The sequence below is a fragment of the Periplaneta americana genome, chromosome 3 (genome assembly GCF_040183065.1).
Source record: "Periplaneta americana isolate PAMFEO1 chromosome 3, P.americana_PAMFEO1_priV1, whole genome shotgun sequence".
Lineage (NCBI taxonomy): Eukaryota > Metazoa > Arthropoda > Insecta > Blattodea > Blattidae > Periplaneta > Periplaneta americana.
In genome coordinates this window covers 156,034,834-156,053,501 of record NC_091119.1, presented here as the reverse complement: position 1 = coordinate 156,053,501, position 18,668 = coordinate 156,034,834, and the positions used below count along the sequence as shown (strand labels likewise).

General features: G+C 34.5%; 2 protein-coding genes across 6 annotated transcripts in view; one reads left to right on the top strand and one right to left on the bottom strand.

Annotated features, from left to right (window-relative positions):
* Positions 1 to 18,668, top strand: part of LOC138696729 (medium-chain acyl-CoA ligase ACSF2, mitochondrial-like) — a 53,908-nt gene that overhangs the window by 29,665 nt on the left and 5,575 nt on the right. For all 5 annotated transcript variants that reach the window (XM_069822072.1, XM_069822071.1, XM_069822074.1 and 2 more), the window contains exons 7-12: positions 2,576 to 2,724; positions 7,790 to 7,961; positions 9,571 to 9,678; positions 9,802 to 9,950; positions 14,900 to 15,041; positions 16,164 to 16,274. In XM_069822072.1, the coding sequence (XP_069678173.1) occupies positions 2,576 to 2,724; positions 7,790 to 7,961; positions 9,571 to 9,678; positions 9,802 to 9,950; positions 14,900 to 15,041; positions 16,164 to 16,274 (831 nt within the window). The remainder of the gene's footprint in view (positions 1 to 2,575; positions 2,725 to 7,789; positions 7,962 to 9,570; positions 9,679 to 9,801; positions 9,951 to 14,899; positions 15,042 to 16,163; positions 16,275 to 18,668) is intronic.
* The window catches only part of LOC138696731 (uncharacterized), a 46,285-nt gene continuing 38,864 nt past the window's right edge, over positions 11,248 to 18,668 (bottom strand). The window contains exon 4 of the mRNA XM_069822079.1: positions 11,248 to 11,358. The gene's annotated coding sequence lies outside the window, so the exon portion shown is untranslated. The remainder of the gene's footprint in view (positions 11,359 to 18,668) is intronic.

Sequence of the window (18,668 nt, the reverse complement as noted above, 5' to 3'; positions counted from 1 at the left end):
AAAAAAATTATTTAGCCTTTCATACTTAGAGCTCTTTCTTTTGAATTCCTTGCCTTGTCAATCCGAGCAAGACTGAAATAAGTTGCCAGAGCCAAGTAACTGTCCCATACAGCTTCAAAAGTTCTTAAACTAGGTGAAACCCACCTCATGGTGAATATTTTCCAAAACTTTTCCATTTTCTCTTCTAATGAATATAACATCTTAATGTTGTCTATCTGACATCTTCTGCTCCGAACTTTTTTTCCCATTCGCCATTTCATCCAGTTCATCCTTCAGAGCCAGTTTCTCCTTTGCTAGAGACCCAGTCAATTTACTGCCCGTGTCTCACGTCCTGAACCGAGAGTTCCCTAGTGCTGTAAGCTAGCCTCTTAGGTCTGCTCGGACCGGCACGGCAGCTGCAGCGTGGCGGCACGGCAGCATGTTACCTGTTCGGAAAACATTATCCTATGCCAGTGCAGGGGTTTTTACTGTTTATAATACTGGATACTGTAATCGTGGTTACCACTACCGCTATTAGACTATCTGTGATGGACATTTCCTAAAATGTATGTACACACTAGGTCACTCTTCGTTTAGTCTGGACAACTGCTGAATTACCATAGGGCAGCGTTTCTCAATGTATGTTCTGGGATTCCGTGAGCCCTATATGATTTTAAATTTTATTTTATACCTTTTTTTACTTGGTTATTTAACGACATTGTATCAACTACTACGTTATTTTGCATCGATGGGATTGATAATAGTGAAATGGTATTTGGCGAGATGAGGTTAGGGATTCGCCAAAGATTACATGACATTCGCCTTACAGTTGGGGAAAACCTCGGGAGAAATCCAACCAGGTAATCAGCCCAAGCGGGAATCGAACCCGCGCCCGAGCGCAACTCTGAATCAATAGGCAAGCGCCTTAGTCGACTGGGCTACTCCGGTGGCTATTTTATACTTAGTGGATACTATAAAAATATATGTTACGAAAATATGAATCAATAATAATATGAAACCACCGATAATAATAATAATAATAATAATAATAATAATAATAATAATAATAATGATAATAATAATAATAATAATAATAATAATAATAATAATAATAATAATAATAATAATAATATTCCAATAATATGCGTAATAACAATATGTTTAATGAACATCTAAAACGGAAAATACCCATAATACTTATCACTTTCATCACTGAATTCTCTGCGTATGTGTTCACTAAAACAAAATACCGAAAAGACAAAATGCAGAAGTACAGTAGAAATGAGACAACAACTTTCCGCCATAAAACCAGATTGCAGGCTTAAAAAGCAAATACATTCGTCCCACTGAACAGAATTATTGAGACACTAGCTTTCATTGTCTGTTAACTATTAAATACTAATAAAATATTACAAGGATTCCGCAGTTACACTTTAGATTAAAAGGCGTTTCGCGGTGAAAAAATTTGAGAAACACTGCCATAGAGGAAAGTGTTTATGGATGTGTACACGTGATAACCGTAATGGCGATTAGGTCGATAATCTCAAGTAGAGACTGTAGTCTACCACTGGTATTAGTGTTTAGTTACAGGAATTGATGAGAAGGACATAATTTGTTTTGTGAGGGGATAGCCTATACACTCGCTTGTCCATGGCTGATCTTGCTCCATAGCTGACGAAAGAAATCCTGAAAAGACCGATGTGTTGAACGTAGGGTAGTAGGCACATGCGGTACCCAGGACCTCCCACTCTCCCCCTCTGCGTCTCGCCCTGCAAAGAAACAGCTCAGGAAGTGAGGCACGGGCAGTATTTTTCTTTTCCTGATCAGTTTCAGCATTATTCTTTATATATCTTGATTACACACTTTTAACACTTGTATTAGGTACTAATGATTTGTTAAGTTTGTTAAACAACTTTTTAACTGTCTGTTAAAACGAATTAGTCATCAATTAAGATAAAAGTTTTAATATTAACGCAGGCAAGTTAAAATGTTGTTTATTTAACAAATCATTAGTTAATTATTCGCACTTCACTCACTCTTTCCAGCACAGCTTCATTTCTTATTCTGTCTCCATTTCACATGCTCCATTCTTCTCCATATCCATATATATTCAAATGCTCCCAGTCGATATAATGCAACATTAAACGAGGTATTTCACTAGTCTCTTCCTTAGTCCTTTTGACAGAATATATCTCATCATCAGAGAAGTGTAGGAATTCATTTCATTATTATTTTCACTGAAGTTTACTCTTTTCAAGCAAATATTTGCTTTTAATAATGGGAAAAAAAATTTAACACTTTTGATTACTGCATTAAACTAACAATATTGGTTAAATATTGTTGTTATATTAAATGTTTTTCAGTTTAAAATGTGCTTTAAACATTCTAGAACTATAAGAGTTTATTTTTTTTTTATAAAATTCACTTTTTCATTATAATAGTATATGTAATAAAGAATTAGTCATTAATTTTTCATTAAAGTGAAATAAATCCATACAAGACATGCGAGTTTTACAGATTTTAGAATGAATATTGCTTGAATTGTTCTCCTTCAGAAAGAATAATAATGCTTACTTATTAACATCATATCTTGCAGAAACATCGTTTCTGCCTTTCTACGCAGTTTTGTCACATATCTGCCAGTTGCTGTTCCGTCATACCTGCTTTACATATTGGAGGAGCTGTTGTGATTCCAGGGTACAAATACGATCCCATAGAACTTCTCAAGGCTGTCAAGGCCGAAAAGTATGTATATGTTGAACCAAGTTGATCATGTTAACTGTACGGTATACAGTATTAATCAATCTTCTTAATGTATCCATCTGTTTGCTGACAACATAAAGTCCACTATAGTCCACTGTAGTCTATTCAGTTGTTGTTTTTCACGAGAAATTAGGGGTATTTTGATCGGTGTTCATTATAGATGCCTGTTGCTAGTAGCTAGAGTTGGAGTGTAGTCAATAATATACTGCAGGGCTGTGTCTTCTGCAACTGGTACTGATGATTTTAATTTACTTCTTTTGTGGTTTATGGATGGACAGTATAGAAGCATGTGTTCCAGATCTTCATCATGATTATTACACCACAGACAAGTAGGATTATCAGAAATGTGAAATCGGTGTAGGTACAATTGAGTGACAATACAGTATTAATATTTGTTAAGGAAAAAGGGTTTGTTTCAGTGTTTAGCCTACTTTGTCATTATACGACATATAAAAAGAAAGTATTGTGATGCTTAAAAATAGAGGCTTGAAGTAAAGAAGGATCTAAGTGCCATTTTCATAAAAATTGTGTTTTTACTAGAAAAATAATTTATGCACCTAACCTTATAACATATTACGTAAGAATCAAAGTCCAGACTCGTTCCTTTAATGTTTTATTAGACATTTCATAGATGGTGGGACGTGTATGGCCAACGATATTCTGTCACAAATGGCTTTATGATTTGAATCTAATGGTTTTCTGCTTAATCAAGAAAAGATTATCAATATAACTTTTAGCCTAAATCATCTAATAAGAAAGGACAACATACAAACTACACCAAATTTCTAGGACTTTTTATAGACTCCAGTTTAACATGGGAAAAACATATTGAATACATATGCACAAAGTTATCAAGAGTGATATATTTATTAAAGAAATTAGTGACTTGCGTTTCTCAAAATTATTTTAAGATGTACCTACTTTTCGTTCTTTCAGTCGATAATCCGATATGCCTTAATTTTCTGGGGAAATGGTACCAAAATTGGAAATGTCTTGATTTTGCAAAAGAAAGCCATTAGAATTCTATGTCAATCAAACTATCTTGAACATTGTCGACCACTTTTCATACAATCACACATATTAACAGTCTCATATATATATATATATATATATATATATATATACGACCTACACACTCGACATAACATAGACAATTACTCATTAGTAGCCAATATACATGATCATGAAATTAGAAATAGTGAACAAATTAATATTCCATATTGTAGGTTACATAAGACTAGTACAAATTTTTCTGTCATGGGGATGAAATTATATAATAAGCTTCCCAGTCAATATTATGTTACCAACCAATAGTTTCAAAACTAGATTTTATAATTGGCTTTTAATTAATCCTTTCTACTCTGTAGATGAGTTTTTTTTAACATAATTAGCCTATATTCAAATGAAATTGTTTTTTAATAATTAAAGTTGTCTGTCTACATTTAGTTACAAATAATACATTAAGAGTGAAATGTTTTCATTAATTTTTATAGTTCCAAAATATTTTGTGTTTTCATTGTTCTAATTAAACTTTACTTGTTTTCAATTATATGTGTATTTTCAAATGTATGTTTTTTTCACCTTCTGTATTTGTGACGAAGCCTATCACTGTTTGTCTAATGATTTAATAAATTGAATTGAATAGTTTCAATGTATATTGTTACAATTCATTATTCTCGAAAATTGAAAATGACACTTAGATCTTTATTTACTTCAAATCTTCAAATGTATAAAGACATTTTCATGTAATACCATTTCAGCATCTTCTATACCAAAAAAATGGGTTTGGACATGCTGTCTGTCTGTCGATTTATGCTAACTAGTCAACAAATTGAAACTTTTTCCGTGTACCTGGTGTGTAAATGGGTGGATTTACCTAATTCTTTCTATCATGTCACAGAAAAAAAAAAGACAGACTTACGGTACCTCATTTATCTATCATTTGTGGTATAGAATTGCAATCTCCGGAACAAATTTCCATTCACACGTCGAAAATGATTAATTTTTTAATTTATGGGTCACTTGTGTTTTGTATGGATGTAAGTGAAGTTTCTTGGTTGCTCTCGCTGCTGTTGATTCGGATACCCTGGTGTTTTTAACTAGGTGTTTTAAAATTTTTCGCAGAGATTGTTCGGACCCGGCACCTATTTCGCTAATTTCTCTTCAGAGAGATCGCGAAATCTGCCACATATTTTTGTTGCGTCCCTCTGGAGAAGAGAAACTGGGAGGGTCGGAGCTATAGGGAAAGTGGGGGGGGGGTGATGTTACGCTAAAGAAAAGGAGGACTGTGTTAGATATATATTGGTTATTCGTGCGTAAGAGATGTGTTAGAATAGTGATGGTAATCCCATACCAATATGGTGCTCTACCCTGCTCGTTCATTATCTGCTGGCAACTAAGGGTTAACAATAATAATTATTAATTTCTCTTAAATTTCCTATTTCATACAAATTTCAACTTGTCATTTGTCAATTTTTCTTGGACATTCCCCCCCCCCCCCCCGTATAACATAGAAAATCACGAAGTAAAAAGGCCTGCTGATTCTTATGCTGGACTGCTATTGCGTGTTTTTTATTTCAATTAAATGTCCTGTTAATATCTTACTAAATATTATTAACTTACCAATCAGTATTTTATGTGCATCATTCTCGGATAATTAATTGACTCGTAAATACTAATAGGATTATGAACATAATCCAACCAGTTATGCAGGAAAGATGGCTGAACAAAAACTGACAGACAGATGACATTTCCAATGCCACTTTTTCTGTTTCAGGAATTCTGAAAACGTATATTTCATAAAAAGTCTCGAAATTGTTGTTTTGCATCATGACGTTATTTTTCATATAATAAAATAAAAAACCGTAAATTTAAAAGGCAAGAAGAAGGAACTTAATCGCTTTCGTAAGAAATATTAGCCAACCAAAATAAATCAGAACATAAACCATGAGCAGTTATTAAAACAGAAGATCTACAAAATCCCCAATAACAGGAGCGGCTCGTCCATAAGAGCTGCGGAGCTGCAGCACTCCCTGCTTTGACAGGAAAATAAAAATAATACTGTATTTATTTTAATTTTTAGAAGAATTGTTACAGCTTTTATTGGTAAATTGCTTTATATTTCATCTGGCCGGGAATATGTACTATTATCTTATGCATAATCTTTTTGCGCGTCGACTGTATTGGAATTGTCACTGCATTCAAAGTCGTCCTGGGATCTGCAGGGTGAGACAGCTCATAGAGAGTGTGTCTTGTATGGTCAGGGGGTAGAGAGGTGAAGGGAAGCAGACGGAAACTGCCGCTGTTTAAAACCCATATCTCGCTGCAGTGGCTTGCAGAGCCAGGCCACAAGGGATCTTTCCTCTCCTCCCACACCGCTATTGTAATGCTGCGTCAAATGGATTCTCTATTCCCTTGAAACTTAATGTCAAAATTTTTATTTTCTTTTCACATACTTATTGTTGTAGAATCTTATCGAGTTAATATAAGGAAATTAATATTCTCTTTTACCTTATTATTACGTATATATCCAGCCTCCAGCAGAACCTAATATTTGCCTTAACTCAAAATGATTGCACGAGTAGAATCCTTTTGATATAGCACGTAAAATACGAAAGAGACTTCTTTTCCAGTTTTAGAAAATTGTTGACCATCAGTATATCTGAGTGTTGCTTTGGTGTGACGTCTTAATACCGTAACTTAACCAGTGCAAATTTGCAAGCATGAGTGTGTGTGAATTACAGAATATTAATTTTATTTTTCTCAACTTTCCCTTCCGGAGAATATTGATGTAATGAAGTGAAATTGAAGGGTCGTCCGTTACCCCATTTAAATCTTACTTAAGCTTCATCCAGCCGAAATAGTGCATATATGTAAGGAAGTATAACAATTAAATTTACGCTAAGCATTTGTGGTTACGTGGATGTGAACAAAAAAAAATCTGTATTTTGTTTTCCTTGCCTCCTCTTCGGTGGTGATGCTGCATGGACTAGGAGTGGTGTAACAGATTTAGAACATTTGCCCCTAAAAAGCAAAATGCACGCATCTTCGCAGTCTCACCTGAAAAATGTTGTTTCATTGGCTATGTTACGCAACTCATACTGCTGTGCAATTAAGTGAAACGAACAAACAAACATTCTCAAACATAATCAAGAAGTGAGAAAAAAATCGTGAAATTATTTAAAAAAAAAGGTATTGATTGTATCAAATTTTGTGGCCAATATGAACTTCCCCTTAGGGGACATGATGAAAAAACGATTCGAAGAACCCTGATGTGTTTCGTGGGTTGCTACAGTTCGTGAGCAATCTAAACGAGCCTCTCAAAAATCATTTGGAACATGCCACTATTTAAGGTTATTCTAAGACAATTCAGAATGAACTGGTAGATTGTAAGTTGAGTGTCTGCCGATCTGAAATTCAGACTGAAATCGATGGTATTAGTTTTTCTTAGGGATTACCAAATGGTCCCTCAGACATCTCCCAACTAAGTCAGGAAGTTTTGGTTTTTCGATATGTAATGCATTTATTTCTGTCCTATATTTATTAGTAATGGTATCAAGAAGTGAAATTTGTATGTAGGGGAGAGTCGGGTAGTATTGGATATCGGGTAATATCGGACATTGAGTTTCTTTCATCTACCACATGATGATTAGTACCTGATTGACATGGTTACGTTTCTGTGATGTCACATAGAGAAACGTAACCATGTCATTCAGGTACTACCATATGGTGGTAGATGAAAGAAACGCACTGTCCGATATTACCCGATGTCCGATACTACCTGACTCTCCCCTACCAAAATCTACTGTAGCTCTCCCAATCCACAAGTTCACGAGCCGCCACTGCCCAATAATTTAAAGTTATTAATCCCCCAATAACTCTTCCCATATCCAAAAAAATGAAAAAAGAGGAAATATGAAACTTCAACAAGGTACTCATGTTTAATAATTATTTTAGATTCTCAAAATGTTCATACCTATAAAATAGGTACTGTACCAGTATTTATCTAAAGCAACCAGTACTTAAAGATGAATATCTGTTTTTGCAGATGTACAGCCATGTTATCATTACCATCTTTGTATACCAAAATGGTAAATGCAGTTAAGGAAGATCCAGAACTAGCTTCAGATTCCTTTGAAGTGTGTGTTCTTGGTGGAGCAAACGCTTCACCTAGTCAACTACATGATGTATTGAAGTACATCCGCGCAGCAAGAGTTGTTGTAAGTACAAATAACAGCATTAGTTAAGAAAAGTAATTTAAATTTCGCACTATTTGACACAACTCTTCATTATATGAACGCACCCACACAACAGGCAGCGAAGTTAAGATGGCGCCGAGACACAGAAGGCTCTGAGGATGGTGTCAAGTAGCACCGAAACTGCTGTAAGCCGCACATGCTTACATAATTAACACGAGTAAGTTCGCCATTTAATCAATTATTTAAAATTCACAGTTGAAATTGCGCCAATTTGCAAATATTTCCTCACAGTTAATGGTATAAAGTCTAAACTTAGAATATCATTTAAGACTTCGATGATCAACATTCATTTTTGCATTGTGTACAGAAGTCCAATGTTTCAGCGCTACATATCAGCTTTATTACCAGGAAAGGCAAAGAAAGGGAAGTTATCTGCTGAATCTGTTACCAAGAGGAGCTGTTCTCCACAGATAGGTTCTACTTTCCTTGCCTCCCATGATGATTGGTGCCGCGCCTGTGGCTCAATCGCTAGCCCGCTAGTCTTTCATCCAAACAGTCCAGGTTCGATCCCAAGCCATGTTATGATGGAATTTATGGTGGACAAAGCAGATGTTGTACAGAGTTTTCTTCAAGTCACTCCCGTTTCCTTCTATCATTCCACCAACACTCTACTTCCTTCTCAGGACTCTCAGCTTGGCACACTGAGTGCTCTTAACCAACTGACCTGCTGGGATCTGATGCACAGTGCCGATACACATCAAAATCACATTCATTTTAATTTCATTCGTTTGTGTTGTTTTTGAGCTAGGTATCCTGTATCATGTATTTTGCAGTCATCTACTCATTTTGTCATTATTGTTTATTTATCTCTAATTTTAATAATTATTTGTATGCACTGTTTTTGTAATTCCTTGTTCATTGTAAATCTTGTGCTAACTTTTATCTTGTGCTGAACTGTAATTGGCACCAGGCTGTTGTACAGCATAATAAATATTAGTAAATAAATAAATAAATAAATAATTAATAATAATAATAATTCTTATTATTATTATTATTATTGTTATTATTATTATCATTATCATCATTATCATTATCATTATTATTATTATTATTATTATTATTATTATTATTATTATTATTATTATTATTATTATTATTATTATTATATGTTTTACTGAAAACTAGAATGCGTTAATTTTTAATTCAGCTTTCTAGAAATTTGGTCATAAGTTGCTTAAAATTAAACCTAAATAGTTGAGACGAATCTGGAATTCCTGAGTGGAAAATATGGAGCTTTGGGGATGAATAAAATTTCCTACATAGGCCGCAGATTGCTGGATTCTAATGATTTCAAATGCTATTAAATTAATTGATATTTTAGTACTATTTTATTACAAAATATAGAAAGAATTTGTTTGCTTTTTAATCTTAGCTGAGCAACACTCACGTTTTCTAGCATGTAACTTAAAACATGATCTATTATTACCATAAAACACTGTCACTGTCAGGCAGTGTTACTTATATAATTAACATTAAAAATCATTGTTACACTTGGAAATTGTAATTAAATTTACTGTGTTTAAATATTTTTCATTAATTGGTTAATAGATTACAATGTTTTCTTTTTTAGTCTATATATGGAATGACAGAAATTGGTCCAATGGCATTCCAGACACTGAGTACTGATTCTCTTGAAAAAATCTCCTCTACAACGGGTTGTGTATTGGAACATGTGGAGGTAACAATAAGTACTGAACTTGACACTAACATAATCTTTTCTGTAATAATTTTATATCTTGAATTACCTGTATTTAACTTGAATGTCAAATAACCAAGAAATTAAGAGTTCTAATATCAACAGGCAAAGGTAGTGGACTCAGAAGGTCGAATGGTTCCCATGGGAACTCCAGGAGAGATCTGGATTAGAGGCTGTGGCAATATGATGTGTTACTGGGGAGAAGAAGACAAGACACTTGAAGCTAAAACAGCGACGGGATGGATTAAGACTGGGTGAGCTGAATGATAAATGTAACACACTCTGATAATATACTGTGTACCTTTTTAGTAATAGGGAAGTTACGCATTCTTTATCCTAGTATCTCTAGTAGTCATGTATTTAACTTTGTAAACGTGTAAAACTTAGATAGTTGAGTCTTACATATATGCTGGGAGGAGCGGACGCAGGATTTTTTTTCGGGGAGGGATTTGAGGAGATAGTAAAAATGGAGTAATGAGAAATAAGTTTATATACTCACAATTTGTTTCCGAGTCACAAACATTTACAAGTTGGCCTGAGTAGCGTAGTCGGTATAGCCTTCTGTGCTCGAAGTAGCGGGTTCTACCCCAACCCAGCTCGATGGCATTTAAGTGTGTTTAAATGCGACTGGCCTCATATCAGTCGATTTACTGGCATGTAAAAGAAGTCCTGAGGGAAAGAATTCCGGCACACCGGCGACGCTGATATAACCTCGGCAATTGCGAGCATTGTTAAATAAACCATAATTTTTTTTATTTTAACATTTACAGTGACTGCAATACAAAAACAATGACAGAATGACATTTACAGAGGCTTCTTAGACATTTCATCCAGTAATTCATGAGCTTTTATTTCTACATTTTTATATATATATATATATACATCAAGGCCAGTCCATTTAATCTGTCTGCTCCCATCGTGCTCCTCAAGTAAATCTTCAAATCCGCAAAGTTGAGAACGACCGTTACAGGCAATGTGCAGAAAAGTTCAGCACTTTGCGAGTGCAGGGAAAAATAGTTTCATTGCACCTGTTCAAAGATGATATAAAATCAGTAGGTATTAGGTGAAGATTTTTCTGATCAAGGAAATTTCTTCTCCACATCCTCAATTCATTGAAGAAAGACTCTGGTGATGCATCAACATCATTGGGTCACTGATTTACTATAGCCTCAACAGCAGTTTCTAAATCTTCATCTGATGCTCGCACTATGTTTTTAGGCAGCAAAGTTTGTATGGACTTTAGGATTCCCTTTTATGATTTAAAAACCTGTCCTTGAGCTGACTAATGAAATAGTCTAAGAAAAGAAGGAAAATTAAAAGCCTAAAATACTCTTCAGGACTCTCTGTCTTGAAGTAAGTACACTGTGTTTGTCTTCCTGCAGTTCTTGGAATTTAACATTTTAGCAAAGAGAATTTACGTGGAAAACTCTTTAATTCCTATGTACATTCACGAATTAAAAATAATATTATTTTTGTTTCTTGTTTCGTATTTTTCTCAAAATTTCGAGAGGGGATATATCCCCTTAATCCCCCCCCCCTTGAATCCGCCCCTGGCTGGGGCTTTAGTTGAATTCCAGACGCAATTTCTGAGGCATGACTCGTAGTGAATTCATACACAATTGCCGTGTTATAGGACTGCACACAGCTGGCTAATTTTTCAAGCTGAAACAAACAAGCCCGAAATAATATGATAAGAGTTGAGACAGCAATTTCCGAGTAGGTTTTAAAGGAAGCAAAAGAAATCTCAAATTCCTGAAACAACACTGCAATGCCATGTTAAGAAGTCCTTTGATGAATAAACTAACGATTGTAGAACACAGAAGAAAGATTCCATGTATTTGTTTTTAATGGTTGCCCTCTTATTCAGTAATTATTGCGAGTAGGATCGTGATTTTTGTTCATATCGATAGATAATCTAATAAAGAACTATTTATCCCTATGACGTATTTCAGTAGAGTGGACAGTTTTCGTGTAAATTCAATTTAAAAAAGCTACTAATTTGAAGACACTGAATGATGCGACCAGCTTTCAATGTTGTAATCAGAGAGGGAGGTGTGGGTAGTTCACCTTGGCAGACAGATCCGAGTTCATTGATCTTTTGCATCAGTATTACGAGGAGTGTTTTAGCAGCGATGTTGCCAGACTGCTGAAACTTGCAACGTAATTTTTCAATTAACCCTGCATTTAATCACAAAACGTATTTCTATTCATATAAGTGTAGCCTATCGTCTCTTTCAATCTGCAGGATTATTTCACTTGCATATACACACATTATAACAGTATTTATGCTACATTTATAACTACACATCTGCAAAGAATCTTAAAATATTACAGATTGAATGGTCTGTGCACAGTTGCCGTGTTATAGGATAGCACATATCTGGCTAATTTTTCAAGCTGTCCCAACGTTGTTTGTGAAATTGTCAATTACGTTCTGCATTGCTCTTTGTGAAATGATCACTACTTTGCAATTGGATGTTCTTTATTCGTTTAGGGCAGTATTTCCCAAACTGGGGATCGTGTAAGGACCTGAGGGGTGTCGCGAGATGATTTACAAAATAAGATAATAAAATGGCTTATTAACATGCATTTATTTTGTATTTATAAATAGGAACATAAATAACTTTGAATATAAAAATATTTTAGTAGTTATAAAGAAAAAGAATTAATGCGATAAATGTGCATGTTTTTCAAAATGTATACCTTTCAAATCTGGACTCTTAGTCCATATTCACAAAAGAATATCATTTTCAAGTTCAAGAAAATTTCTCGCATTTTCTGGAATTTTAGCCAGTTGAACGGAACTTTCTAAAAATGGATTCACTAGCTATCTGTGACTGTTGTAATTGTTTCAAGTTTATTAAGAAAAAAACTCCAAAAGCTTTTTAAAATTCTGGAAATTTATGCACGTCCGTAAAAACAAACTTGATATTTGTCGTATCATACGTAGCTAAATTTTCAATGAATTCTTTAGCACACTAGTCTGAATCAATTTGTTTTTGTCAGGTGATGTTGACCAGAAATGAAGGATCTTTATAAATCCGTCATTTTATCAATGGCTGTTATAATGTTAACATCTAGACCTTGCAAATTACCTTATTCACAGTGTTTAAGTGTTCGAAAATATCAGAAAGATAGGCTAACCTAAGAAGCCAGAGACTTGGGAAATAGGTCTGCATATTCCGATTACTCGTCTTGTACATTAAAAGTTTAAGAAAACCGTACCGGTACTGTATTATACCTGAAGACATTATTTCGATTTTGAATAATATTCACATTTTATTCATGCACTCCAAAGGTATATTAATTAACTATTTACAGTATTCTTAGAATAGTTGTGTTTCTTTCAACAATCACTTCTCAAGTTGCAAAATGTTTTTCTTTCCTATGTCCCAACATTAATCTCCACCTCACTTTTCCAACAAGTGTTAAGTTGCAATAATTTTTTCTTTCCGATTTCGCAACATTAGTCCCCACGCTGCTTTTCCAACAAGTGATAAACTCATTCTATCCTCGTCTCACACTTTACAGGACATCTTGACTATCCTGTAACACGCTTAGGCGTATTAACCTATAAATACCGGTACAATAATTTGTCCTTCGCAAGCTATGCAAACCTAAGCCAGAAATACTTTTATTGAAATTCTTAGAATCGTGTTATACCTATATTATGGACTTTATATATATATTCAGGATCCTACAGCTACTGCCGTCTTCCTGTGCCAATCCTCCAAAGCCTTCTATCTTGTGCGTCTTCAGTCCTCAACCCCCTCTTGAGCATGACCTCCATTACTTCTTTGTCCCAAGTTCTTTTTGGTCTACCTCTTCCTCTTCTTCCTGGAGGTTTCCACTGGTAAATTTGTTTAGGCCATCTATCTTCACTCATTCTCATCAGATGACCAAACCACTTCAAACTCTTATTTTCTATTCTATTTAACACTGTCTCTTCAGCATCCATTCTATGCCTAATTTCTTCATTTTTAATGTGGTCCAAGTGGGAGACTCTAGCACTTCGTCTCAAATAATCCATTTCTACAGCCAAAATTCTTTTTCTATAATATGCATTCGTTACCCATATTTCACTTCCGTAGTTTAATACAGATTCAACTAACATTTTGCCAGTATATTTTATGGTATCCTTCCAAAGATGTTTATCCCACCTTATAGAATTTAAACATGTTATAATTTTTTTACTTTGTTCAATTCGATTTTTTATTTCCCCTTCACCAATACCTTCTGCTTTAATTATAACTGTACCTAGATAGTTTGCCTGGTTAACTTGTTTAATTTCAATTTCATCATCACTGCAACCCCTAGAAGGCGCGTCCCCAGGTGGCGGATAGGAGAAAGCCTCCCAGATATGAGTGGTAGGAGGGAAATGAAATACATCATGCGAACCAACAGGTAAACTACTGCTTTGTAATGAAACATTGGTTTGTTAAATGCTAAGGAAGACAACCTGAAAAAAAATTACCTGGTCCTCCAGGTTGGGGGTTGATGCAGTGGGCCAGCTTTTCACTCATTCTAAAAACTTACTAATGCTAAAAGACCAAGAATCACAAAGCCGGACGGACACAACAATAAACGATTTCAGCTGAGGAAAAGGACCATGAGAATAGGAACCTGGAATGTGCGTGGAATCAACAACAAGCCAACTTTTTTTTATAAGAACTGTTTTCTGGGATGATATAAAATATGTTGTGCAAGCAACTTTTATTTTATATTGTATACTTTTGTCATATGTAATTATACACTGAACCTAAAACCTTAGGGGGCTGCATTTCCCAGCAGTGGAGATCATTGCATGTTTGACAAAGCTGTTATACATCATTTCACTCTGGTGAGAATATACTTATTATTGCAATATATCACATAAAATGAAATATATGGAAGTGCAGTTTAATTACTGCCATAAGAGATATTAACGCATATTTTTAGTAAAAATATTAATTTAGGAATATAATTTATGGTGTTCATTTTCACGTATTAATTGTGAACTAAGTTTATAAGTACCTAGTTGATTAGTTTCAGCTTAGTAGGAGCCATCTTCAGAACTACTCCTACTAAGCTGAAAGTAGTCAGATAAACTTGGTTCACAAGTAACACCTGAAACTAATCACCATAAATTATATTCCTAACCGATATAGTGTTAAAAGTTGTGTAATCAAGATGTATAAATACGTATTAATATTTACTTTCACAGAGATATGTTTATATTGCAAGAAGATGGCTATGGCAAAGTTGTAGGACGACTTAAGGACATGATTAAAAGAGAAAATATCAACATTTTCCCAATCGACATTGAAAATATTCTTTTAAAACATCCTGGAGTGTTGGAAGTTCAGGTATGCATATAGGTACCAGGGTGCGAATTAAGGGGGGGGGATGGGGGAATTTTGCCCCCTGTTGAAAGGTAGCCCCCTCTCATAAATTCATATTAACATCCCTGCCAGGAATAACTTCTATCTCTCCCTCAAAAAATATAATTTTATTGTTTAAAACGAGTATACTTTATAAAGTATAAAGTAAGCAAAGAAAATAATACTGATGTATTATCATCACCGGCAAGCTGACAACAATGAATAACTTAGGAATTAGGCCTACACATCTTATATCTTAAGCCTGCTCAGGGATATAATAATTATTATTATGATCATAATGCAAGACAAGCAACTCAGTACAGCGAAGCGTTGAGCCATATCAAATGAGTATAACAATAATAATTTTATGTGTGGTATTCTCTATCTAGGATTCTATCCCCCCCCCCCCCCCTCATCAAAAATCTTAATTCGCACCCTGATAGGTACCGTAGTTGATGTTGGTTTGTAGCTCATGTTGTAAGTGAAGAAGATTTATTTGGAACCTGTTTCTCCTTATTTTAGTTTCGTAAATACCAACTATTCATACATTCAAAATGCTGATTACCACAACATACATTCTTAAGTATTCTGAAATGTTATTTTTTCAATCATTGCACTGGTGTGTTAACAGTACAGAACTAATACGATGATTTAAAGGTCACTAGATGTTTGCAATTGTTTCTGAAGAATTCTTAAAATTGCGTATGAGTGTTTATTTTATTTGGATGCTCTTCTTTGTCGCCATAATCATTTACAGTACGTTTTTCATTTGTTATAACCAAAGACAACTGTTTGGTCACCGACATAGTTGTGTACAGAGCATAGCAGAACAGCATGCTACAGGATTAGTCCATTTAGTTTCTGAGTAATATAGTGCAGTCTGAGAGTAGGCCTAGAAAAATTCCACTCGCTCATTTGATACCCAGGCGACTTTTTTTGTATTATTTTACTATTCAAATTTTCTAAAGATTAATGCCCACTAATAAAAGAAAGCGGGTTTTCCTTCAATAATAACTCCAGACACGGATATGGGAGTTTCTAGTTATGCACTGTTGTCACGTTCATCTCCTTCATTGTTAAACAGTAGAATCGCCTCTTTCCTTCCAGGCTTTCGGAGTACCAGATCCCAATGTTGGAGAAGAAATGTTCGTATATATTTTGCCGAAGAAAGACTTCAAACTTGAGGAACAAGATATAAGAAAATTCTGTGAAGGAAAGGTGTGTACTCGTTTATGTGATTAGTTTTCGAATTACTCTTCTGAAAATGAAAATGGAAAATTACGTCATCACCATCACCATCATTGCCATTATCAATTAATACCACCTGTATGTCTATTCTGTATACAGTATTTGTTAGAACTAGCCCCTTGATCTTCTAGTGGTTGGTCTGTGAATCTCCTGTCCATTGATCTTTAGTTTTGTTATCATTAGAATTCTGTTATTGCCATATTCTTCTTTGTATATGGCATTCGGTTGTTTCTTATATGTTTATAATATTTACAACAATGTACATTTTTAGCTCTCATTTCTTGATTAATTTTGTGATCGTGTGAAGTACCAGTATAGCTTCAGAGAAATAAAATTATTTCTGATACATCTATTTTATATTTGTAAACTGTATAACTACCACGACTACCATAGTTTTGTAGAAGTTTAAATGTTTTCTTTCTTACTTTCGCTAATAAGCTTTGCTTCATACTGTCTGTGACTTGCTGAAATGTATAGGTAAAATTTACTTTGCATGTCACTGAACAGGCCATATGGTAGATTGCATCCCAAATATTTTAACCCACAAACTAGTTTTAAATAAATATGTATATTTTATTACGAGAGTTTTTTAAAATTTAGCAGCACCGGTAACTTACTAATATAATTTGCTTGTAGCTCACTTAAAATTTTAGCTTCATTAGGTTTCTAAAGATAAAATATAATATTGGGTATGGTACCGATACAAAAATTGCATTGTTTCTGAAATAAGTATGTTTTCTGTTATACCTAGTTATTAATCGGTAGCTTTGTTGACGTAGGTACTGGTAATGGAGCCTTGTCTCCAAGAAACTTAAAGGGACCTTCACTTTTAATTTCCCTTCAACTTTCAGACAGAGAGTTCATTCTCGTAGTCTCATAGTCCTCGCGTCTCTGACACAAGAGTTGCGTCAGTAGAGAGTTCTTGTTATTAACCAGCTCTTACCTTTCTCTAACCTGCCCACTCTACACAAATATTGGAAATGCAGCAAACACTTGTTTAAGAACATTTATAATACAATTTACTCATTAGTCATCACTCTGAAAATGGTGACCTATCCAACGCATAAGGTTGTTTGAATTGAACAAAATGTTGTACTGGTATTAATAATGATAATGATAATATTGATTAATACAAGTTATGGGTACCTGCACATTCCTGTATTCGAGTCACGCCATAACTCTCTATTACATTTGTCTACAATTTTAATGAAATCCCGGAAGTATGTTTAACTAATATCTCCACTGATACTGATATTAAAGTAACTCCAAACAGTCCATTTATAATTGCTGCTCTTAAATATTCACAATGTTTTTTTCTCCTTACAAATCAAGCTTAACCACCATTTCTTGCTGCATTCTCTTCTGACTAAAAATAACTGTAAATATGTTGTATTAATATATGCTGTTAGTGCTAACAATATTATTGTAGGCTTATTATGTGGTAAAATAATCATCACACACACACACACACACGCACACACGCACACACGCACACGCACACACACGCGCACACACACGCGCACACACACACACACACACACGCACACACAAACAAGCACACATAGATGTAATAAGATAGTAGTAGTAGTAGTAGTAGTAGTTTCCTGTAATAATAATAATAATAATAATAATAATAATAATAATAATAATAATAATAACAATAACAATAGTGGCTAAATAAAGTTGCACTCAGGTATGGAAGGGAAATTTGAATATTAAATAAACGCAATTCACAGAAACTTGAAGCAGCTAGGATGCGTTTTTTAAAATCGTTATTGCGTATAACAATGCTGGGAATATTCATATCCGAAAAACATTACAAGTTCCTTGTATAATCGAAGAAATTCAACAATATCAGCAATAGGTGGAAGAACCATGTACAAAGAATGGAAAGAGAGAGACTTCCAAGATTAGCCTCAGTATTCAGACCAAGAGGTCACAGAGGTCAAGGAAGATCAAGACAGTGATGGAGGGATCAAGGTCATTTTTCTTAGATTATAGTTACAGATCACATGGTCTAAAACGAAGAAGTTCATGATGATGATGATGATGAAAGTTGTAGAATTGTCGTATAAAATTCTTTTTTGTGAATTTAAATACTATTATAGTCACAATCATGCCATAGTATGAAAGAAAAATTTCACAACTTCGAGCGGGAATCGAACCTGCGACTTCCTGTTCTCCGGTCAGGCACTCTACCACTGAGCTATCGAGTTCGTCTCACGCCAAAGGCTTGGAATTATTCCCGCTCGAGGTTGTGAAATTTTTCTTTCATACTATGGCATGATTGTGACTATAATAGTATTTAAATTCATTAATATGTCACATCAACGGACGTGTATACATCACCAAACATCGTAAGAT